The sequence below is a fragment of the Agelaius phoeniceus genome, chromosome 1 (genome assembly GCF_051311805.1).
Source record: "Agelaius phoeniceus isolate bAgePho1 chromosome 1, bAgePho1.hap1, whole genome shotgun sequence".
In the NCBI taxonomy this organism is placed as follows: domain Eukaryota; kingdom Metazoa; phylum Chordata; class Aves; order Passeriformes; family Icteridae; genus Agelaius; species Agelaius phoeniceus.
Genome location: NC_135265.1, coordinates 18,758,941 through 18,784,226, shown reverse-complemented (window position 1 = coordinate 18,784,226; position 25,286 = coordinate 18,758,941). Strand labels below are relative to the sequence as shown.

At 44.4% G+C, this 25,286-nt stretch overlaps 2 protein-coding genes across 4 annotated transcripts; both read left to right on the top strand.

Moving 5' to 3' along the window:
• Positions 1–9,366: 9,366 nt before the first annotated feature.
• On the top strand, positions 9,367–12,945 carry COMMD3 (COMM domain containing 3). Its single transcript, XM_054643660.2, has 8 exons — positions 9,367–9,557; positions 10,452–10,563; positions 10,668–10,731; positions 10,817–10,851; positions 11,163–11,223; positions 11,309–11,365; positions 11,464–11,523; positions 12,583–12,945. The coding sequence occupies exons 1-8, from the start codon at positions 9,425–9,427 to the stop codon at positions 12,640–12,642; spliced, it is 582 nt and encodes a 193-aa protein (XP_054499635.2). The 5' UTR covers positions 9,367–9,424; the 3' UTR covers positions 12,643–12,945.
• Positions 12,946–14,215: 1,270 nt separating this feature from the next.
• On the top strand, positions 14,216–25,286 carry BMI1 (BMI1 proto-oncogene, polycomb ring finger). 3 transcript variants are annotated; one of them, XM_054643648.2, is made up of 10 exons: positions 14,216–14,883; positions 19,880–20,013; positions 20,424–20,520; positions 21,244–21,299; positions 21,422–21,472; positions 21,737–21,845; positions 21,936–21,981; positions 22,532–22,630; positions 22,963–23,043; positions 23,129–25,286. In XM_054643648.2, exons 2-10 carry the CDS (start codon positions 19,902–19,904, stop codon positions 23,456–23,458), a joined length of 981 nt encoding a protein of 326 aa, XP_054499623.1. In that variant the 5' UTR covers positions 14,216–14,883; positions 19,880–19,901; the 3' UTR covers positions 23,459–25,286. The 3 variants fall into 3 exon arrangements, with proteins under 3 accessions (XP_054499623.1, XP_077030212.1, XP_077030223.1); XM_077174097.1 differs by lacking the exon at positions 14,216–14,883 and adding an exon at positions 19,210–19,359; XM_077174108.1 differs by lacking the exon at positions 14,216–14,883 and adding an exon at positions 19,464–19,598.

The window sequence follows — 25,286 nt, the reverse complement described above, 5'->3', positions numbered from 1 at the left end:
GTCATTTCCTTGCAATGCCTCCTCCTTTCTCACTTGTCTTTTCTCCTTTTCCTTTTCAATGCCATCTTGCTTTGTTCCTTTTTATTTGCTTCTGTCTGTTTCTTTCTTCCTCTTCCTTTCTTCTCTTGCTCTCCCTTGTGTTTTTTGTCTCGCTCTTGCTCTCCCATGTGTTCTCTGAGCACATGAAGACCATGAACACAAATAGTTAAAAAGCTTTTTTTTTTCCTGATGCTCCTTTTCTATCCCCATGTGGTTTTGACTGTTGTAGCTCTGTTAGGTTTTAAATGCACATGGGGAACCCACTTGTAGTCCCATGTGTTTTAGAACTATCTACAGTAGCACACTGCAGGAAAAACATGTGGGAAGGGAATGTGTCAGAAAAGTTTCTTGTACTCCCTCCAACACGTGGGCCACATTTAACAAGGTCAAGGGACAAGTGTGGCTCACAGGCATTAGTTTGACCGGTAGGATAAAAAAGGATCACACATTCTACTTTATTTTACCTGCACACACTCTGCAGTGAATCACTCGCCCAAATGCAGCTTATGGAGTCTCAATTGATCTACTTTTATTTTTAGGCTAGATGATCATCTTAACATATTTTAGCAAGAGATTATTACCTCTTTTTTCCTGATTTGATGATTCCAAGATAATGAAGTATATAAATGTAACAGAAGGAAATCTTTTTTCTTTCCTTTGTCTCCCTCCTGCATGAGAGCATCATGCACGCTGTGATCAAGGAGACAGGGGTCTGCCTGTTAAGCTGGCTGGCTGTTCCTAAGGCAGATAATCTCTGCTGAGGGTTCCTTCTAAACTTTCCTGATACACCACCAAATTCACACAAAATGTCTGTGAACTGTTGGTTCATGTTATGCACATTTTGACACCTTTCAGCTGGCTTTCACAGGTTTTCAAAGCACCTGTTCCAATACAACCTGTCTTTTTGGCAGCAAGCAGTACCAGTAAACCCCTGATTTTCTTTCTTCTATTGCTTAACCATTTATAACAATGTACATGTCAAAAAATTATAATTAAGTGAAAGAAGGCAAATCCTGTTTAGCTTTCATGGATACTGGACCACACTTCCTGCAGGAAATAAAAAAAATGGTTTGCATTGTTAGAGACCAACTAAACTGTTCTTCCCTGTCACTCATTTCTTAGAGGGAAGGTCCAGCTCACTTGCAAGTGGGCTGCTTTCCATGTGAGCAGATGGGCACGGGGTTTGACAGCCAAGAAATGATGGATCAAATTTTGAAATTTGTTGCTCCGTCTCCACTCTAGTAGTTCCTAATTGGCCTCAATGGAACTTTATTGCTGTAAAAATGGTATAATGGCAACAACATTTGCCTGAACAAGCACACATCCCATGTAGGTGCTGCAAGCAGACTTCCTGGCTGGCAGAGCCAGAGTGACGCCGTCAGTGAATATCTGCCACAAGCTGACGTCGCTCTCCAAGGCTAACATGCTCCTGGGTGAGCACACAGTGGAATTCAAGGCAGCTTCTAATGCTTACTTTGAAAGCTGGTCTAAGATACAGTCTTTTGTCTGCAAAGATCCTTTTAATAAACATAACCATATAAACAAACAAAGGGTTTACTTATGTTTTATTATAAGCATAAGGCAACAGGAGGGAAGAGGTTTTTTCATTGATGCGCTATTGATAATACGTTATCTAAAATTGTTACCACCTGGATAACAAATGTAATTCAGGATTTTATATAGAAAATTGACCAAAATTAAATTATATTTGACTGCTACTAAGAAATTAAGAAAATAAATTTACCTTTAGAAAAACATTGTTTCCCAGATTTCTAAGAGCTGCTATGGCAGTATACATTCACCTTAAATTCCTATGTAATTAGAGCATAGGATATGAAAATAACACAGATTTATCATTGATGTCATTGATGGACTTATATAGTTCTGTTTTTTATCATCAGAAATTTGAATTATTACTGATTAAGTGTTATTTAAACTATGAAATAGAGGCTTCTTAAATTTCTTCATATTGATTGTACATAGCTGTGCAATTTTAACTCTTTCTGTTGTCATTTTAACAGTGTTAGCACTGTATTAACTACTGCCAGCAGCTGCAAGACAGGATCTTAACATTTTGTTTATACTGTAATTAGAATTTCTTGCCTTGTGCTGCTTTCTTCTCTACATTTTGACGGGTTACTGATGGATTTGCAAAAATAGTTGAATTCTATGACTGCATAAATAACAAGTGATTATTATTATAATTAGTGTTATCTTTAGAAATTACATTGTATTTTTAATAAAATTGTATTTTAAATAAAATTGCAGAACAGAAAAGATGATAAAAATCTTTATGAGAACCTACACAATACATTTCATTAATTTTTTCAAGGAAAAGAAAGCAATTTCTCAGGGTCTCCTCCAATTTTTCCCCACCACCTTAGGCCCAGTGCTATTTGGTATGGGCAGATTAGGGTAGCTGATGATTCCTATTGATTTAAATGTCGTGCTAGGAAGCCTAAATCCCCAAGAGCAATAGAATCTCCCCTATCACTATCCTACTGCTTATTGACCTAATTCAGTAACCAACCATCAGGGTTTTCTCTCACAACAAATAAATCTTGCATGAAACAGAGGGTACATGGACACTCATAGTTTTCAGTGGTGTTGCCAGTACAATAAATTTAGAGTCACCAAAGCATTCACCTTTGTTTTCTCAGAGTGATCATAATGTCATTCGCTATCTAAAACAAGCAGAAACCACAACTGTTTTTAAGGGCAAAACTATTTCCACAGCCTGAGGTAAACTCGATGTTGTGTAAATGATGCAGACAATTCAGCATGTGTAAAATTCCACGCACTTTAATGCTTCAAACAGCCCATAAGTTATTGCTGGAGCATCTGCTGAACAGGTTTAATGGTTGTAGCATCACATCCACTGATTGTGATACTTCTTAGTGCCAGTGTTTACTGCTCAAAATTCTGATAACTACTAAATTTTCATTAATTGAGCCAAAGAAATGAAGAACAAAACAGGGTTTGTTATGCTACTCTGGATCTCACAGGGTCATAATTTCAACTAGAACTTTTGACTTGGAACTCTGCAGATGCCTCTGTATCTGAATTCACTCTTGGTGATTTTACTGAGTTGAATAACACGTTTGTTTATACATAAAAGCCAGGATTCTAAACATAGTGGTTCTGTAAAATGTGGCTGTTACAAGATACAAAATATGTGCAGCAAGAGAACACAAAAAATACACTTCGAATATTTTTTAAAAATTTAAAAAGGAAAAAACCCAAACCACATCATACTACTTTGACAGGGAGATCTGTTTCAGAGGAGAGGCCTCATTCAGCTCCCAGTAAAGTTAATTAGAGCAACAACAAGATCCTAAATTACTAGTCCTCTCATCAATATCAAGTTAAGCTTTTATCAATGTAATTTGAAGCAGCATTAAAAGCAATAGTGCTAATTTATAATTGTTGATATTATCAAAGCAAGATCCTTTGCAACCATACATAACTGTGCCAGATTTTTATCACACTATAAAGGTTAACATAAGTGTTACAAGAAACATCAATGAGCTACGTTCACTACGTTTGCTTTTGGTTAGATAAGTATGCTTTGTAGTAGTTGATATTCCCTCTAGATAATGGATATGGGCCAGATTCTCTGCTGACACAATGCAATAGAAGTAATTTGAAGGCAGATATGCTGATTCACACTAGCTGCAGATCTAGCCCTAATATATTTAGATGTAATAAACCATTTTAAGTAAGTCAGTTTCCTAACTATTACTCAGCCATTCCTCACAGTTGCCAAAAGGAAACTGTGAATGCCAAGGTCTGCAGGACTTTATTTATCAAAGCTTCTTTTAAGGCATCTATCATTTTGGCATGCATGCCTTGCTTTACGACCAGAATCGAGCACTTTCATGAAGCAGCAGGTCTAATTCGAGCAAAAAATGCCACGCAGTGCTTGTTCTTGCTGCAATATTACAACATCTGCTTCAACAAGGTTTTTTTTTTATAAAAAACTGTTTATTACATTAACAGAATTAGATTAGATACTGTGATTCCACAGTATCAAGCAGCAGAATGTTTGTATAAAGAGAATAAAAATTGTTGTATCACGTACCTCTAAATATTGGATTAATAATAACTCACTCTACTGCTTTTATCTAATTTGATAGGAAACTAAGTGCAGAGCTAAGAAAATCACATTTCTGTTTGTTATATAAATACAAAATCATTTTACATACCAAAATTAGGTGCTATGCTAAATAACATTTTAGTGTCATGACATTAAACATCTGGAGACAAATAGTACCTGAGCTCCACAGCTTAATTTTCCTTTGAGGTTTATCTATTTTTACTTACATTTCCTGGATGTCAGCTTATAGTAATTACTCTTCTACACACATCTCTAGCACTAATGTGACAGACTGTGAATGCTTTTTGACAATAGAACATAATATCCTCCTTACAGGTTTCCACCAGCAAGGTTACAATCTTACCATCACATGTATAAACATGTAAAAAGCCTTACTTTGAACATTAACAATTTTCAATTATATTTGGCTTACTGTTAAAATTCACATACAGATCAGACTTTTCTCAACAAATTTACAAAATAAAGCTAGAAATAAAGAACTTTGGATACAATGTGTGACATCTGTATCTGAGAGCTGCCTCAACTTGGAAGCATCTGTAAATTATGTCAGATCATTTGAAAAGGAGCAAAAATTTCCATTTAAGACCTGCTTCCAATAAGTGTTCCTTACAAAGACAGAATACCAATATAATAACTAAAAAGCAGTTCCTAGTATTTTTGTGAATATGACAAACTGTTCATCTGTGACACAGGACTAAAGGTGGAATTACAACAGTAATTCCAGTAAAGCAGCAGGAATGTTTGTATTTCCCCATCTGACATTAAAAGCAGCACACTCTATGTAGGCCTCATTTGTAAACCTCCACGAATTTAATCAAAGGCATCAGAGTTTTATCCAAAGAAAGAGCAAACACATTATGAGCTACATAGCTTTATTTCTCTGTGAAAGAAAAAGAAACCAAGAGAGCGACTGAAAATTCAGTAAATACAGGACTTTTCTTTAATTAGAATGACTTCAAAATAAGTCAAAACAGATAAAACAAGAAAGCTGCTATCCTGGAGGATGTACTGTCTAGTACATCACAGTGACTCTGGCTCACATCCACAGATTTTTACATTTTTTTATTACTCAGTTTTTTGCATGATCTTGGACATAAAGTATGCAAATTATCCTTGTGGGTTTTTTTTTATTTGGCAAGAAATTATAAAATATGAATTCAAATAAATTTTTAGAGGTTTGATTTGTGTTTTGATAAAATAAGGGGACTTTTATAATATGTAAGATTTTCCTGAATTGTAAGAAATCAGAGGAATTATAATGTTTTAAGCAGTGGTACTTCTCTGGTTGCCTCTATTCCCGAGTATTTAAAGTACTAAAATATCAATAGTTTAAGAGTAAAATTAAAATGTGAAAGCTCTGGATTTTTTCCTTTTTTTTCCTACAGCCTAGGAATATCTGGCTTTTTTAATGTATGAAGGGAAAATCAGCAGACTTTAAGTTTTGACAAATATAAGATAAAAGCAAGTTGAATAAAGTTATTCAAAAGGTAAATAGATAAGACCTACTTATTTTTTAATAAATTAATCTCATTCAACTCCAAAAATACTATCTAGTAGAAAAAATGGTTTTCATGTTAAATAGACCAAAAAAGATTAAATATCTGGTAAAAAATGTATTCAACTACTACAGGTTTTACCTTACCAAAATAAATCAAGTGCTTTCACATATTTCAATAAAAAGCTAAGTTCCTTAACTGTTAATCAGAACTATTTGTAAGCAAACAAAGCATGTTTTATTGAATAGTCCTTGTGTCTAGACAAACAATGCATTTATTGAAATTAATACATACCAAAAATTTCTGAAAGCAAATATTTTCTTTTTAATATGTGACAAGTACTGCATTTTCAGCAGATATGAGGACTGCCTACAATAATCATACCAATTAAATAATTCACATAATTGCCTGGTTCAAGGCAGTACTTTATTTAATATACTGCACTTTTGTGCCCGTGATTATGAGAGAAATTTTCCTGGACTTTCTGGCATATGCAGACTCCTTTTCCTTATTTCTGTGATTATGTCAGTTACTAGTATCTGGATATCATGCTGTCTCTAAAGATATGAATCCAGCAAGAAATATTTTTTGTAGAAAATACTGACTTATTTTTACTGTTTTGATCTGCTTAAAATATTTTATTCAGAAAAATATATTTTATAATAAGGAAGGTTTGATACTGACTTAAAAGAAAATTCAAGGGGCAATCCATCAATATGTGGAAGAAACTCTTGGAATGCAGTAATAATTTGGCAGAAAACTGGTGTTAGAATATCATCTTATGTTACTGTCTCTTAACTGAAGAGCAATACATAGATTAAAAAATGTTAATCTGAGACTTTTCAGAAATACTTATGCTAATGTTTAAATTTTATGAATTAGTCCTCTGGAGATGCTAATGATTTCCCCTCATTTTGTTCTATTTGAACTATTTTGTTCTAAGCAACAAAGCTCAAGCAGTAAAAATTACTATCTGGCAGGGGCTGAGGTAGTCTGTTTCCTTGATAAATTATTATTCAGTATTTATGCATTTCCCTCATAATTTCTTTATTCAATATACAGGTTAGATTTCTCTAGAAAATTTTAAAGAGCAGCTCTTTAAAATGTGTATATGCTCTAAACAATTAGTAAAATCTCAGAGCAATCTTCCCATCTGAATCCATCTCATGACTTTCTTGGGGGGAAAAAGAAAGAAAAAACATCAAGCTGAGAGACTGGGTAGAGGACTTGATAATATAAATTTTGTGATGAAATTGTGATGAGAGTTACATGTACAACATAATCTTACAATGACTCTTGAGCAGTTGTTTCGCCTTTAAAGCTGGATGTTAATTTATAGATTTCAGTATGCTATAAATGATAATGGGATGTTGAAGAAGAAATTGCTGTAATGTGCAATCATGCCATGTGTGTTCATTTTAATATATTTTAGGTGACAACCCTTTTTTAAAGCCCTGGTCTCTTTACCTTTGTAATTCTACAGCTCAGAACTCTGTCCTCTCCTCCATGTTATGGTTTTTCCTCTCCTCCATTTCATGCTGGCTTTTATTAGGTATCATGTCTATATTTGACAACCATACCAAAAAAAGAGAGAAAGCCTTATTTTGTCAGCCCACCTGCCTGTCACCACCACTTTCTTGCTTCTGGGAAAGAAAAAAGAAAAAAAAAGACTGGGGCTTCTGTCTGACAGATTCTGAAGCTTGCAGTTTGTCAGTTCAGTGGTATTAATTTTTATGTATCAGGCCAGAAATAGTAATTCAGATCGTGTTCCAAAACATTCCATGTTCATTCTGCACAGTATCATGAGGCCTAATATTGTACAGGAGAGTTAGAACTGAGAGCCTGATCCTGCAGCCAGTATGATTTTCCTCTTTAATTTGGGCACAATTAAGACCTAGGTATATAAATGTGTGTTTTTATAACACAGTGGTCAGACAACTCACAGGAAACTGGAGGCAGAATCTTTTGATAGCCTGCATCCATACTGAAGGAGATGCATGCACTGGCTGGGTTTGCAAAAAATGTTAATTAATTAATATCACAAAAATATTAAAATCACAAAAAAATGAAAAAGAAAAGAAGTGGATGGATGATCTCAAATATAGCATGATTCAAATAAAAACAAAAAGGTGTTGTGGTGAGATTTGATAAAGTCTAATCTTACAATCTGTGCTAGGACAAAGCTGGAACTGGCCTCCAAAGCTGGACCAAGCATTTATATGGCGGGTTGTAATTAGTGAGAGTGATGGATACAAATTCCAAACAGCTTTTTGGTTAAATTAGCTACCAGTCAATCACCATGAAAGTTCAGAAAAAAATTAAATTTTTTGTTCATTTTGATATTGTATAGATATTATTTTAAAATAATGAATCTGGCAAAGGCCTTTAGCTTCTCCTCATATTTTTTAGGCTGAGTAGCTTTCAGCACTGCATTTTCCTTTAAGAAATGTCCAACAGAAATGTTTGTTCAATAAAGAATGCCAAGTAACACAGTAACATTCTTGACCATGCAGAATAGACACACACAAAGAAAAAAATTAGATCTAAAACATTTTCTGTACATGAACTCCAAAGGTCATATACATCATGATTAATGATTCATGTAACACACTAAGGCCTTTACCTTTTCTGATTACATCAGTACCAATTTGGTCCTTAGCTGAGATATAACCACACAATATTTAATTGTTTACTTTTAAGTTACTTAAGTAAACTTCAGTATTTTTGAGGATTATGGCAATGTTTCAATACTTAAAGAATAAAATGCTAACATAAGAGGTTAATATCTCGTGAAGGATTTATTTGATTTTCATGGAAATGTTTTCAGATGGCAGTTGTACACCTTTCCTAAATCACCACCAAAGGCTGTTTGGGCTATCTGAAACTATTTTTTGTATATCAAAAAAGCACAGAGCCTTTTGCCAAAATACAAAAGCAATCCTGGCTAGAAAATTACTTTAGGAGAAAAGGAATTAGTTTAGTAGTAAGTTCATGTTTCAGCTGGCCATAACCACAGGTAAAAACGTGGTTTGATATGCAAATCTATAACCGTGGGGAGAGGGGGGGAATATCTGATGACACACATGGACGTTTCAGAAGCAAAATAACATTCTTTCCTGGAAGAGTGGTTAGGCATTGGAACAGGCTCTCCAGGGAGGTGATGGAGTCACCATCCCAGGAAATGTCAAAAACCCCGAGTGGATTGTGGCGCTCTGCTGTGCTTGGGTGGGTATGGTGCTATCCAGGCGAGGGATGGACTTGGCGATCTCGAACGCCTTTTCCAGCCTCAATGGTTCTATGATTCCCTGTAACGAAGGGACAAGGCTCTGCTCCTGAGGACTGAGATTGCCCGCACGACATTTTTGGGTTGTAAAGCTTCACACCAACACATGCACGTCAGACATCTACTGAGATACAAGCGCTTTAGGGATTTCATGAGATACGAACACTTTTAAGACTCATTCAGAGCTAATTACACCCCAAAACACGCCCTTGCGGCGCATCTCCCACGGAAACGGCACCACCTCCCACTCCGAGTCCCAGGGAGCGAGGGGGACACGCGTGGAGAGGGCAGGGGGGCGGCGGGGCCGGGTGGGGCAGGGCAGCGGGGCGGGGGGGGGGCGCGCCCCGCGCGGGCTCCGCGGCCGCGCACCGGCACCGGCGCCTCGCGCCCCGCCCGCGCCCGCCCCGCGGCGGCGGCGGCCCCGCCTCGCGCCCGCGATCAGCTGCGCGCGCGTCACGTGGGCGCGTGTCGAAGGTCACGGCGCCCACAATGGAGCTGTCGCCGTACGCGCAGGGCGGGTGGCGGCTGCTGGGCGACCCCCGCCGCTTCCCCCGCCGCCCGTTCGCCGCCCTCCTCCGCGCCGCCTTCCGCAGCCTCCTGGATGACCCGCAGGCCGCGTTGGGTAAGGCGCGCCGCGGCGGCGGGTGCGGGCCGCGCCGCTCCGCGGGGCGCGCAGGCGGGCGCGGGGCTCCGGCCGCCCCCGCGGATGTTCGCGCGTGTCCGCGCTGCAGCGGGCGCTGCCCGCGCACACCCGCGGGGCGGCTCCTGCCCCCGGGCGGCTCCAGGGTGCCGCTGCGCGGGGTGTCATCGCTAATGCTCGCCCGCTCCGCTAAAGCTCCGAGCTGTCCGAAATAAGGGGAGCGGGCCGAGAAGGGTCCCCGCGCGCGTTCGTGTCCGCGGGGTGGGCCGGGCTAAGGGGGCGGTGTTCCCTCTCTGCCACCCTGCGGGGCTTTTCGCGCGGGGACGCGTCCCACGGCAGCCCCGGGCCGAGGGTGCGCGGCCGTGCAATTAATTTTGCGCTGTTAATGACTCCGCCGCCGCCGCCGCGGACGGAGCGAGCCGCCGGTGCCGGGCCGGGGCGGCGGGCGGGCGGTCCCGGTGCCCCTCCCGGCCGGTGGCCCCAGCCCCGCTTCTCGCCATTAAGAGGCTGCTGAGGTTCGCGGATGGGGCTCGCAGAGGAAACTGAGGTTTTCCTTCTTTCCTTTTTTTTTTTTGGTTTTTTTTTCCCCTTTTCTTTTTGTTTTTAACGGGAAGGAGCTGTAGGGGCGGCGGGCGCTCAGCGCCGCACAGCCCCGCCTGGTACGGCTCGCCCCAGCCGGTGCTTCTGCCCCTCACCTTCTCCTCCGCCTCCTCACACCTTGCCTGCTTGTTCTGTCCTCTCGCTCTGAAACACCAAACGTGTTTCATTTTGACGTTTTTGTGGGAAGGATAGCGTTCAAAGGGCGAGCAGCAGCCTTTGGTACCGTGTGCTGGGGTTTGGCAAATAAGTGTGTCATCAGTAATTCATTTATTTTAGACGATCCAGACCTGAAAGATATTGACCCTACAGTATTAAAACATTGCCATGCTGCGGCTGCAATGTGTATTCTGGAGGCAGGGAAGCAGAAAGCTGACATATCTGCTATAAGGTACTCATACTTGGAAGCTACACCATTTTTCTAGCAGTTGTTACTTAGAAGTGTACTGCTGAGTTAATGTTAACAGAAAACTAATAAATTCTTTTTCCCTGTAGCACGTGCCTAGAAGACTGCAAACTGGATAAAGAGAGAATAGAACAATTTTGCACCGAATATCAGGTTTTTAAACCAACTTTAGCATATTAATTTTTCTTATTTCATAGGAATTTATTGAACCTAGTAATTTTTTTTTCTCTTGCTTCAGAAAAACAAGGATGCATTGGAAATCCTATTGGGAAGGTAGGTCAACCACTCAGCAGAGACATGGTTTCACTTACAGTTAGTTTGAAACTGTCCTGGAAAACACTTCTGCATACTTTAGGTGATTAAAGTAAGTAATATTGTGCCATTAAAAAATAAAGTGCATTTTTAACAAACTCTAGAAAACAGCTATTGAAACTTTTCTTCATTTGAAATTCTACTCTAAAATAACCTTTTAGAACTTCCCAAGAAGCATTACCAGGATCATGAAAAGTTCTTTATTGATGGACAGCTTGAGAAAATGACCTTTTCTTTTAGCATAGAGGACTTGTAACTGTTGTGTCTTCCAGCATAGGCAGATCTCCTCTCCATATAACTGATGTGTCTTGGCGCTTGGAATATCAGATCAAGGTAATTTTTACAGATCAAGGTGTTTCTTTAGTCTGTTTTAATGCTGAGACCTGGCTTTTTAATATGTTCTTTGTTTCTAATTTAGAACAATCAACTTCATAAAACTTATCAGCCTTCCTATTTGGTGACCTTAAATGTAGAGGTACTGTACTCCCAGCACCCTCAAAGGAAAAAATGCAATTTCGAGATATTTTTTAAATACATTAGACATTGCTGTTTCTTTGCTTTTTTTCCCTTCAGAACAGTGATTCAGGATCACACCCAGATGTTAGTTTTAGTTGTACAATGGAGCAATTACAGGTACTTGTTTCCTTCATCTTTCTATGCTTAGCCCCATTTGTGGATATACACGTTTTTAACAAATTGCCAATCAAAATGAAATCATATCCACTATTACTTAAAAAAAAAAAAATCCAATACTGGGAGGGTAAGAGAATTTTCCATAAAAGTTATCCAAGTGTATTTTTACTGTCTTTTCAAATAAAGTTGGAAAGTAACTGAATTTAGTTGCGTGGGGAGTGTTTTACATACGTGCATAAATATTTTGTCTGTTTTCATAACTGTAATCCATATGTATATGTGGGAGGAAACTCATCATTTTCTGAAACTCTGATTTCCCGTGCTTTAGAGAAATGATTAAAGAAGCTGGTTCAGTGATTTAAATGTGTCATGATTAAAAATAGAGAAGGAACTGAAGGCTCTTCAGTGGTGTTAATGACATGTAAGAAATGTCCTGAAACAAACGTTGATCTTTGTTTAGCGATTTAAATGTGTAACTGAACAATAGAGGTATTGTAATGCTTGGAAGTGACCAAACTCTGGAGGATCGGGAAGAGGGCTTGGTGGGAGAGGAAAAGCAAGATACTAAAACTTAAGGTTTACATCTCGTCTTTTTAAGTGTGTCTCAATAGCTGTCCTTTTGTCAGTAATGAGTGTTTCTAGTTGGTTTGCTGGCATAGTGAAATCTGATGTGCTTTGGCTGGAGAATGGTCCTAGTACAAAATTGCACCCAAAATATTTTCAGTGTTTTAGAAATCCATGTACTGCTTCAAAGCCGGAAGCAAATGTCAGCATTAGCCATTGTGGCAATATACCAGTAAAATCTACGTGTAAATAATAATGATCTATTTTAGGAGAAAATACATTTTAAAGAGTGTTTTCCTTCAGTTCCCACTTTTCTGACTACATTGTAAAATACTGAGCTATTGAATTATTTGCTTGCATTGTTCATCAGTTGCAACACTTCTTTGTTCTACAAGGTGCTGGTTTCACTTGAGTCTCTGTCTAAAAAAAATAATCTGTTCTTCTAGCTGACCTTTAAAAAATATGCTTATTCTAAGACTCTATTTCATCTCTTAGGACTTAGTGGGAAAGCTAAAAGATGCTGCAAAAAGTCTAGAACGAGCGACTCAGATGTGATGGAAGGAAGGTGTCAGCCTGCTGAAGCACTCTCCTTCCTAAGTGTCTCCTAAATGACAAATGTCTTTCATCTCTTGATGCAAACTGGGGTTTTTTTAAGTCCTTGGATGTGAATTAAATGATTTTTTTTACATCTGCACTGGGTATTCCCTACTCATATAATTTTTTTTATTATTATTAACTCCTGTTAAATATTTGCTGAACTGTCGTGTCATCAAGGTATTCCTTCTATCTTATTTTGTATATTTTTACAACTGTCACTGCTTATTTTTCTCTGTGATCTAATAAAGGTTTATTCGCGCCTGTTGTGCAATTTCTATGGATGAATTAGCTGTACCTAAAAGTAAGATGCTAAACGTTAGATCAGCTCAGTGAGGCAAAAGCGCCTTCTTCCCGTGCCGCGGCTGCGGCGCGTTTGCTAAATCGCCCGCCGCGCTTTGTTACTTCCAGCCGACCTTACATCTCTCCTACGAGGAAAAGTCGGAGCCCGGCGCGGGGGTCGAGAAAGGATTCGGTTTAATTTTGTGGAGCCGGGGCGCCTCCCAGAAAGCCGGCGGAGTCCGCGGGATGGAGCGGAGCCGGGTGGCGGCTCCGGCTCGACGGCGCGGCTGCTCTGCTCCCGGCATCTCCCGCTCGCCCTGGGCCGCGCTGCTCTCCGCTCGCTCCCGCCCGCAGATGCGGAGGGGCTCCGAGGCGCGCTCCGCCCGCACCTGCCGCCGAGGGAGAGCGGCCCCGCGGAGGATGCGCGGCGGCGGCCGATCCCTCACGGCGGAGCAGGGCTTTTCCCTCTCCGCTCCTCAGCGCCCGAGCGGCGGGCGGCGTCTTAACCACGCCGGAGGCGAGCACCGCGCGGGTTTCCCCCGTTCCCTCCGGCCGCTCCGGGGTCGCCCGTCCCGCCCGCGGGATGTGGGGACCCCGCGGGTCCCCGCGACACCCGCTCCCGCCGCCGCTCGGGGCGGAAAAGCGTCCGCGCGGCCCTCGAGGGGACGCGTCGCCTCGACGGCGGCGGCTCCGCGCGGCCCCGGGCGGGCGCGGCGGGGCGAGGGGCGCGCGGTAGCGCGCACGCGGTGGCGGAGGCGCGAGGCCGCGGTGCGGGTCCCCGCGGGGGTGCCCGCGCGGCGGGACGGGGCGTGCGGGGGTGGGAGCGCGCAACAAGTGCGCGGAGGGAGGCGAGGGCTGCGCGGGCAGGGTGACGGGCGGCGTGTGGGGCCGCGGAGCCTGCGGGCTGCGGGGCTGCGGCGCGGCCAGGATGGAGAGGGCAGCGCCGGCCAGGGTGGGGGGCGCGGCGGCTGAAGGGGAGCCGCGGCGCGGGCGGAGGGAGCGCGGAGAAGGAGGGCGGGAGGCACCGTGGCTGCGGCGGGCGGGAGCCGCGGAGCGGGGCCGGGGGTCGGGGCGGGCGGTGAGGAAAAGGAGGAAAAGGAGGCATCGGCGGCGCGCGGGCGAGCGCGTGCAGGGCCGGGGGGAGGGGAGGGAGGGAGGAAAGGAGGAGGGAGGGAAGGGAGGGGGTGGCGGGCGGGGGAGGGGAGGGAGGGAGCGAGGGGGGAGGCGGAGGGGGAAGAGGCGGCCGGGTTGCGGGATTGGGTCACGGGGAGGCTGCCGGGCCCCGGCGGCAGCGCCGCTAATTCCCAGGCCGCCCTTAAGGAATGAGGCGCCCCACGTGACGCTGGCGGGGCGGGCGAACTCCGAGCCATTTTGGGGACGGTGTCAGTTTCCACTGTGTGCCTTCAGCGTTGCATTCTTCCCTCCTCCGCCCTCCTCCCGCCCGCCCGCCCGCCCGCCCTCCTTCCCTCCCCGGGTCCCCGCCACCAACTATGAAATAACAACAACAATAATACTCGTAATAATAACAATAATAATAAAAGAAGGAACGCGAGAGAGGCCGCGAGGCGGAGCGGGGGGCAGAGGGAGAGACAATGGGCTGGTGGAGAGAGGACCCATCCGGACCGGGGAGACTGTGCGCTCGCAGCGCCTGAGCCGCCCGGGCGGCCAACTCGGAGGGAGCGAGAGAGCGAGGGAGCGAGCGAGAAGGGCCCGCGAGCAGCCGAGGAGACCCGGGCGTTCTGTAACTAAAATGAGCGGAGCGCAGCGGCGGCGGCGGCAATAAGCTTATTGCAATTGACAGCGTCTGCAGTTCATTTCAAGATGGCCGCTTGGCTCACATTCATTTTCTACTGAACGACTTTTAACTTTCATTGTCTTTTTTGGCCGCTCCGATCATCACCAACCGGCTCCGTTTTCCGGGTACGTATGAAGCGAGGTGTCGTCTTACCGAGGGCGGGGGGCGAAGGGGGCTCGGCGGCGGTTTTCGGCCGGTTTGGGGGCTGCAAAGGGGCGCCTAGGTGTCCCCCGAGCTCTCCGTATGGGAAAAGCGCTGACAGGCTGCTCTAGCCACACACACACATACAGACACGCAGCAGCAGCAGCCTGTGCACTCGCTCGCGTTACGCACCCACATTTGCAAATTTTAGTTCCTTTCTTTCTCCAGACGCCCCCTAAAACCTTTCTGTGCACATGGCCCCCGAGGAGAATATTTATATTTCCCGACCCTGCTGCCAGCCCGGCCCGAGCGCCCTTTGTTTAAAGGCAGATTTTGATTAAACAGGGACGTTCGTGAAATCTGGAGCTGCCTGGGTCAAGTGATTTCAGTCCTCCCCGAAAGAAATGTGTCTGGGGGGGGTTAAAATGTCAGATAATGCACCCATTTTATAGAGACGGAGCCAGTGGGGGGTAGCGATCCTCCTGGGGGGGTTGTTAGGCGCCGGGGCACCCAGCAGAAAATGTTATTAACTTAAGTTGGACAAGTACTTCTGTGAAATTGGATGGGTTGTAAGATGGCGGTTCCCAGTTGTTTCCAATGTCTCCTCTTACATTTCTGCTCTAAATGCTGAACTTTAGGGGTTTGTGCCTACTGGGAGAGGCAAGGGGTGGTCAACGCCGAGAAATAACTTTTTTGGGGGGTAAGGATAGCACTTTTAATGCGGTCTTGGGGAGCTGGGGCGAGCGGTTTGCTGGAGCCTTTGGAGCAAAGGTGATGTGTCTGCGGGACGCGGAGGGGGGGTGGTGTGTGTGAATTTCTTTTCTCTGGTTGGTATTTTTTTTTACCCTGAGCCCCGGGAAGGGTAAATTTACATGAAATCCTTTGTCAGATCTTAAAGGTGTCACGAGTGGGCTCCTCGTGCTGCTTATGGGCAGCACTTGAAAGTTGCTGGTGTTATGTTTTTATAATTGAATGGCCTTGGCAATATATAAAGCGGGATGTTTCTGGATGTCTGCTGTAAACATTTGCAAATAATCAGGTGAAAATAAGCAGGAAAAAAATCGCATTTCCATAAAAGTGAGGCAGTAACTTTTCAGCCTCTAAAAACTTTGGTTCACTCCTCCACTCTCCAGGAAAGTGGAAGAAAACCTGGGCATGTGTGCCCATTTGCAAGCTTGTCGCTAAAAGAATTTTTTTGCGTAGTCTGTAGTGGTGAGAGCAGCTTCTCTTGTGGGACTGTCCCTAAGACCAGGGACGTTCAGTACAGTCCAGTAAAACTACTTTGAGTGACTCTGTGCAGCCGTCCTGGAAACTGAGACTTGTGTTGCACTTCGCCAGAGACACGAAGTTTTGACCTACCTGATCGCTTAGATATTACAAAATTAACATTTTAGTGCATTTTCAAAAGTAGATAGATTGTGTCTTACGCCTAGTCCCAGGGAGGCGATTTAAGAGACTGGGGTCCTTTTGCACTCAGTTGCCAATATTCAGGTCTTTTCTCGCTGCTGCGAGTTGCGCAGAGATACTTGAGGTTCGTGTGCCTCCTCTGAATGAACTACTGTCCTCTCCTTTAAAACATATGTGGCCATTCTTAAGCGAAAGAGTAATAACAGGCTCGATAGTACAAGTGACTCTGGCTGATAATGGGTGAAGATGTAGAATGAAGGCTGCTTTATTCCTGATGAGAGTTTTCCGAGAGGAGATGGGTACAAAGTACACAAACCTACCCGAGCGATGCTTCTATTTTTTTATGTATGTATGTTCTGTTAGTGACCTGCCGAGCAAGGTTTGATAGCTTATTGCCTTTATGGATTTTTAATAATGTAGCTGATTCTTAGAAGGAGAATGCACTTCTGTTTTTCTTCATTTTGACATAACTTGTTTAAGGCCTCTGTATAATCGGTTGGCTGGCAGTGTTTACTTGTAGCAGGTATTATCCACATATATTTTACGTTTAGTTGTTCCATGTGTCAATGTGTAAATATATATTGTCCTGGCTAAGAGGCTGTTTGTATTTCTGTGAAGTGTTGGCATTCACCGTGCGATCAGCAGGAGCAGAAAAAACATCTGAAAGGGTTTCCCTCGTACCAAGATATTAAACTCAGGCTGATGTAGTAAAATGTGCTGCGTTCATGTTACATCCCCGCAGGCACAGACACGCGTGTGCCTGCGCGGGTGGCTTTTGGGGAGAAATTAGTGCCTAGTTCAGCTCGCTGGGGAAAATCACTGATTTTCAAGATAGCTCATAGCACGTTGAAAATGTGCTAAGTTTGGGCAATAAATAATCCGCATTTAGGGGTTGCTTCGACAAAACAGGTTTCACGGTTGAATTTAATCCCCCTCCATTTAGGAAGGGGCTTCGCCTGCGTGAAATAAACGCGTTAGTGTCTTGAAAGGTTTGTCCCAGTCTGTCAGGGCTGGGAAGGAATTCTCGGTCAGCCGACTTGTGTGACCTCGGTCACTGCTGGGTTTTTTTTTTGGTTTAGATATTTATGAATTATAAGGTAGTGACTTGAACAAATAAAACACAGAACCGTGAAAGCTGTCCATGTGTAAGTACCTAAAGGGGCTCCAGAGCCGCCGGCTTCAGGGCGCTGGGTTCTTCAGAGAGGCGTGCAGAAACTCCGTCTCTGCCTTTTCTGGGAAAAGCAAAACCTCAGTATCAGTTTAAAAGGAAGAAGCGGAGGGTCAGGGACCCTGGAAGCGACATTTAAACCGCAGTACAATGCAGCGGGGGTCTTGCTTTCCCGCACGGTGCTGGGAACAGCTTTGGGGACCTGGTCTGGCTTGGTGCTTCTGGAACTTTGCTTTTCTTTGTGCTGGCCGGCTGTGGTTTGATGTTGGGGAGTTTTATCTGCTGTTCACTCAAGGGTTCTCCTGCAGTAACAAGAGAAGTTTCCTGGTCGGGGTCGCTCGTTGGCGCTGTGCACACTTCTGACGAATATTGTACCCCTGTCCTGGTCAGTTTGGCTGACGTTCAAAGCTTTTAGAAACATTACTGTGTTGCCACCTTTTTTCCCCCCCCTCCTTTTTTTTTTTTTTTTTTTCTCCCCTCCCGCTGCCTAACATTGAAGTTTGCGAATGGCTGCTCGCATATTGAGCATTCGGTGCTGCGGTGAGAGGTGGCTCGCAAGCTCTGCCTCGGGAGGAGAGGGGACCAGGGGCAGGAGTTGGTGTGCTGGGAGCACTGACCTGGGGAAATTAATAGCTTGGAGTGGAGCAACGTTGTTACATTACATTTTTCAGGATCTGGTTGACAGAAAATAATTTACTCTACAATTGACGTGGCTGACAGGGATTTTTCCCTGTGTGTGCTTTTCCCTTTATCTGTTATTCCCTCTCATTTTAAACAGTGTGTATGCATCTAGCGTTGGTGCCAGTGCATGTGATGGGGTTTTATGGGTTTCAGACTATGAAAATGACATTTGTTTTTCACTCTTGTCTCTGCTTTGTGTTGACAAGGTGTTGATTTAGCTTTAGGAATGATCTGGTCACATGGTCCTTCGCATGTTGTCACTAATGTACCGTTTAAAGTCGGTTTGGGCTTTTTCCCCCTTCTCGGTGTGTTTTATTGCTGAAAAGGGGGGTTACTTAAGTATCCGGAGACTTGTTTTCTCCCGTCCGAGCACCTTACTCTGGTGATGCAAATCTCTTTTACACCTTTTGCAAAACTTTGCACCGCGCTTGCCTCGTCCGCGGGATGATTTTCAAACAAGCGTCAAAAGGTGGGAGAAGGAAAGAAAGAGAGAAAAAGAGTTGGGGGTGAGAGAGAGCTAGGAAGGAGAAAAGTGAGGAGAGCAGAGAAGGAGAGAGCGGGGATGCCGGCGCGGTGGAGCGGGAGCTGGGGCTCGGCACCCCACTGGCGGGGCAGTGGGCTCGGTCCGGGAGCGCGGCGCGGTTCTGCTCGCCGGAGGGAGGGAACGGAGGGGGAGAGGAGCTATCTCAGACCAGCTCCTCGCACCGAGTCGACGTGGAGAGAGGCCCCTGAGAGGATCCGAAATGGCCGAGGCTCGGGAGGAGCCTCTGGCACTCGCCTCCGCCAGGCTGAGACCCCGAAGCCCGGGGCCGCCCCCGCCGGCCGGGCTGCCCCGCACCGCGCCCGGGCACCCTCCGGGCTGTGCCACCCGACCCCGCCCGGGCCGCTCCCGCTCTCCCCCTCCCCTCCCTTCGCGGCCGGGCTCCCAGACCCCCGCGGGCTCCTTGGCTCCTCCACCCCCACCGCCAGCCCCCGGGCCCCGCGTCCCACCCCCTGGCCCGGCCCGACCCGCCCCCCCGGCCGCCCCCCGCCCGGCTCTCGTGTGTTCCCAGCGGTGGCAGGATGCCAAGTGTAAGTGTAAGTTGCTATAGCAACCCCCTCGGAGAGCGGAGCAGATCCGGATCGGCACCGAGCCGCAGCGGCAGCCGCCCGGACCCCCCCGGCGGGCCGGCCCCGCCGCCCCGGTGCCCGGCCCCGCTCCGAGGTGCGTGTGTCCCCCCCCCTCCGTCCCTCCCCCCGCCGCCCCTCCCCGCGCTCCGGAAATGCCAGGGCAGCCGCACCGGGAGGCGCTGGTTCCCCTTTGTGCTGCTCGCCGGCAGCCCGGTGCCCGCCGTGTCGCCCCCGGAGCTCCCCGCCGCATCGCCGCCGAGCCGCCCGCGCAGCCCGAGCCGGCCGGTGCCGCCGCGCCGCGGGAATCGCCCGTGCCCGCCGGGGAACGGCGCGGTGGGTGCCGCGGAACGACCGCCCCTCCGCGGGGCTGCGCCCAGGCCGGCCCGGGGCGGTGCGGTGCGGGGACGCCCCGCCGGCCTCGGGACCGGACCTCGCCCGCCACCCGGCCCCGCGCCGCCGCCGCCGCCGCCTTCGTCTTCCGCGCTCGGTCTTCCTCTGCGCCGGGGGATGCGATGCGATGCACAGGGGAAGGGGATGCGCCGGACCGCGGCACCTGGGACGCCGCCGCGCTTGGCCCCGCTGACCGGTCCTCTGTGTGTGTGTGTGTCTTTCAGAGCCGCTCCTCGCCACGCCAAAATGCACCGAACAACCAGAATCAAAATAACCGAGCTAAACCCCCATCTCATGTGCGTGCTCTGCGGCGGGTACTTCATTGATGCAACAACCATCATAGAGTGCCTCCACTCCTGTAAGTACGACCGGGCGCTCCGCGTTTTTCACCCGCCGCTTCCCTCCTTTCCCGACATCCCGGGAACACACACGAAAAAAAAAAATCCTCCCAAGCCCAAACCCCCCGAGGGGCTCGGGACCGACGCCCTCCTCCTCCCCGACGAGATGGGAAGTAGGTGTTCCAGCCGCGGTGCAGATTTTCTGAGGACGGCCCTACGGTCTTTGTTAAAGTAATAATATATGTGCCATAAGCGTCTCCTTTTCATGGTAATTGCAGCTTATTTGGGTAGTTGTTTAGCTTAAGCAGCGTGTTGCTGACAATGGACGATTTGCTCTAGCTTGCATAGTTTAGAGAATCGCACCTTTATCTATGCATATCTGAGCGGCACCTAGGAGCATCACTAAAAGCCTGTGGTGTTTGACTTACAGTTTGTAAGACCTGTATCGTGCGTTACTTGGAGACCAGCAAGTATTGTCCTATCTGTGATGTCCAAGTTCACAAAACTCGACCGCTTTTGAATATAAGGTAGGAGAAAGTTGGGAAGTGCGCATTGCATCTCTGTATCTCTGTTTTTGCTTTATGTGAGGAGACCAGCAGTAGTCGGTGTCAATGTTATCTCTTCGTCTGCAATTTAAATCTGAAAGGGCTTGTCAATTTACAAGCTACCTCGTGTGTATGTGGTCTCTTTGGAGTTTCTTCACTGATTGAAACTGAAGATGCCTCTAGATGTTTTTGTTGGCCTATTTTAACATAGACCAGTCATTGATGCCTCTTCCCTCTCCCGAATTCTGCTGTACCATCCGATAGTTCTTGCCTCTTCTTTCTGTATCTCCAAGACATGCATCACTCCAACCACAGCTCCTAGTCATGAAAACTCCTGCTGCAACTTTCCAAACTAAGAGGCAAAAGCCTTTAAAATATCATTTGCCTTTCAGAAACATTTTTGTTGTCAGCACTACATTTTGCTCTCTGCACTTTCTAGGAAAGACAAGAAGATTTAAGGCCTTCCTTCAGTCTGAGAGACTTCTTTTTCAGTTGTGGTAATATGGATGAGTTTTGGTTCAGAGTGGTATTTAGAGCAGGGTTAGTTTGATTACAAGGTCCTGTAAGTTAACTTTTTATGACTGGCCTCCCACTTTGTAGAAGATGCCTCATTGTTGTGAAAGTTTATAAGTGAGGAGCTGCCATTTGGATTAAAATATTGCTTCATCTACTTAATTTTATGTTGTGGGGTTGTTCTTTTTTCAGGTCAGATAAAACTCTCCAGGATATTGTATACAAGCTAGTACCAGGCCTTTTCAAAAGTAAGTACTTAAATCAGGTATTTTATTAAGAGCAGAAAAACAAAACCAGAGCCGCTATCCTTTATCAATACCGTGAGTTACAGAGTAACTACTAAAAGAAAAATATATGCTTTTCCATCTAGATGAAATGAAAAGAAGAAGGGATTTTTATGCTGCTCATCCGTCGGCTGATGGTAAAAGCTTCTCGTTCGCAACTTTAATATGTGTGGCATTGAGCTGGATGTTTTTACTGTTTCCTTTTTAACTTAAAAGTGATGTATTACCGTCACAGAATTTTAAGAAGTAAAGTCAGCATAATAAAAGTTTATTGTTTTAACAGTCAGGTAGCTTTCATTCATTATCTTACTGTGAAGATTTTTTTTTTCTTGTTACTGAGAATTGCAATTCTTCCTGATTTGAATTTCAAAATGTAAATTATTGTGGAAATTTCTGTGCAGCTGCCAATGGCTCTAATGAAGACAGGGGAGAAGTGGCTGATGAAGACAAAAGAATTATAACAGACGACGAGATAATAAGCTTATCCATTGAATTCTTTGACCAGAATAGGCAAGTTCCAGAATGGCAAAATTTTATGTTTACCTATTTGATAGCACCTGTATTTATTATTTGTTGTAATTGTGTAATTTCTTTTCATAGACTGGAGCGAAAAGGAAATAAGGAGAAAGAAAAGTCAAAGGAAGAGGTAAATAACTTTCCTTTACTCCAGGGGAAACATATCACACACACACACAACTTTGGGGCAGATCTGTAGCTGAGAAAAATATGTAGCTATATGTGTCTAGAATAAAGGAAGCACACCTCCTATCATGGCACTAGGTACAGAAGAGGTAAAACATTTTCATACCTCTATTTCAGCTGTATATGCAGGCAACTTTTTAAAATTCAAAATACCTGCAGTATTATTTTTAAAGCAGAATCTGATTTTTTGTCAAAGTTTGGGAAAAGATATTTAGTAATTTATTAAAAAATAATATGTATTGCATATGTACCTAGAAAGATTTAAATATAATACAAATATTTACATATGAATTAAATTACAATTTAAAATTACTTTCTCTAGAACTGTAATTTGCCGCTTACTTCTGATGTGCCCTCCAAGACAGCAGGCATTGTTGTATTACAGTTGATAATTTAGTAAGGTGCACTTTTTTCAACATGAAATGCTGGAATAGAACGTTGGTGGGAGTACTTGTGCATTCTCAGTAGACTGACTTTCTTTACCATGCCACTAGGTGAATGACAAAAGATACTTGCGCTGCCCAGCAGCAATGACAGTGATGCATCTAAGAAAGTTCCTGCGGAGTAAGATGGATATACCTAACACTTTCCAGGTACCCATGGGGAAAGAGTGGTTGGTTGGTTGGTTTGTTTGGGGTTTTTGGGGGTTGCTTTTGGTAGGACTCATTTTTCTCATTACAGCCGGTCCCAGCCAAGTATTTCTGGTGTGTGTCATACATTATTTGGTTTATTTTTAAAATATCTGTCTGTAGAGTTTGGTGACATTGTAATTTTTTTAGTGCTGTAAATACCAAAGTATTAAGAAATTGTTCCTTGATGTATTTGCGATATCTGTGACAGTGGGGCTACTTCTGCCTCAGAGCAGTCATGTACTAGGGGTAAGTGCCTGGATGCTCCTTAATGCAAGGGTTCATATCTCGAACAGATCGATGTGATGTATGAAGAGGAGCCTCTGAAGGACTACTACACCCTAATGGATATTGCCTACATCTATACCTGGAGGCGGGTGAGTATTTCCAGCGTGCCTCCCGGGAGGGTGCAGGTCATGGCCTGGGCAGGGCACTTACCAGGGTCTCCCTTTTGCTTTGCAGAATGGGCCTCTGCCCTTGAAATACCGGGTCCGACCTACTTGCAAGAGGATGAAGATCAGTCACCAGAGGGAAGGCTTGAATAATAGTGGGGAGCTGGAAAGTGACTCTGGGAGCGACAAGGCAAGCAGCCCAGCAGGAGGCATCCCCTCCACCTCCTCCTGTTTGCCCAGCCCCAGCACGCCAGTCCAGTCTCCTCACCCCCAGTTCCCCCACATCTCCAGCACCATGAATGGCACCAGCAGCAGCCCCAGCAGTAACCACCAGTCCTCCTTTACCAACAGAGCTCGGAAAACATCAATAAATGGCTCCTCAGCCACTTCATCTGGTTGATGTGCCAACCAGGCTACCACCCTCGCCCCTCCTTTATATAGGTCTCTCCATGCCATTACAGCTTTATAGATGCTAATCCATGTGACTATCATCCAAATTGCTTTCTTTTGTAGTAACACTGAACTTGGCTATAAAAGGCGGACTAGGTGACATTCAGGATGGACGTTATTGGAAACGCAAGATTGAAATGTAAATTTTTCAGAGGACTGGGAAACAAACGAAAGTTACACCTTCACCTGTTCTGAATGATGTGGAGTTGTTTCTGTCCCCATCATCTGGAGCCAGGAGTCTCCAGAAGTCAATACAAATCCTGGGAAGTAGTTTGTTAATCCAGACTAACTCCTCCATTGCGTTCTCTTCGATTGTTATTGTTCTTATACTGTTTTGTGAACCTGTAGAAAGCAAGTGCTTTTTCATCTTGAAATCCAACAAAATTGAAAGAATATGCATAGAAAAATGCATATATGTAGCCATGTCACTGTGAATAACAATTTTTGCGTATTAGCCATTTTGATTCTTATGTTGCATCTTTTACTTCTCTGTTGCTGCGCAGAACCGATCAAAAGAAAACTTCAGTTTTACAATCTGTATGCCTAAAAGCGGGTATTACCGTTTTATTTACTGACTTGTTTAAATGATTCGCTTTTGTAAGAATCAGATGGCATTATGCTTATTGTACAATGCCATATTGGTATATGACATAACAGGAAACAGTATTGTATGATATATTTATAAATACTATAAAGAAAATATTGTGTTTCATGCACTCATGATATGGTTGTTAAATTTCTAAACAGGTTCGACCCTTGCAGATGCCGCCTGTTTGAGCTTTGCTCGTACTGCAAGAAACACATTGTGTGTGAGAGCTACAGTATTGGGGAAGCACATTCAAGTCTCTGATAACCTGGAGGCAATTGGCAATCTTAAAAGAATTTTACTTGCTTTGTCTTTTTTTTTTCCTTCCAAGTGGAATTTTTTTACTTTACCAAATGTTGAAGTGATAACAGTGAAAAAAAGAAATCAAGGGATGTGGAAGTTTTAGACCTGTTTGATTACCTTTTTATTATTTGGTGTGGTGGGACTGTGTTTCTAAAAGCACATGGAATCATTATAGAAGCCATAAACTGTTTGATATAAATTTTAAGGAACCAGCAAGTGGCCGGATGAAGGCATTTTATCTAAATTTGTTTTAATATATATGTATATGGTACAGTACTAACTTCATTAAAATTTAACTGGTACTTTAATATTTCCAGTAAATTGTGGAGAATGCCTTCTCTTTAATGGCCTGCAAGTAGGTGCATTTTATTAGAGGCTTCTATGGGTGGGGTTTTTTCAATAGGAGGAACTTTTCCACCATAAAGTGTGAACAACCCAGAACACTTTTCAGTTTGTGCTTTGCTTTGGTCGAACTTTGTGTGTGTTCATCACCCATCAGTTATACATTTGTGAGGGTGTTTATTCTATATGGATATTGTTTCATGTTTGTACGGAAAAATTGTAGTTAAACATTTCATTGTCTCCAGTCTGCAAAAGAAGCACAATTCTTATTGCTTTGTCTTGCTTATAGTCATTAAATCATTACTTTTGCATATAAATTGCTGTTACTTGTCCTGCTTGTTTTTATAGACCAGGTGATTGCAAATCCTCCACAAGGTTATTGCTTATTGATGTATATGTCTTGTTAAACAAGAGTTGATATTTTTTCCTGTAGTAAACATGTACAGTTCAATTTCAACAGTAAAAACTTCAGTTTTATATACACGAATAACTTTCATTTATAGCTGATCAAAGAAATAAACAAATAAAAGGGATAATTCATTGAAAA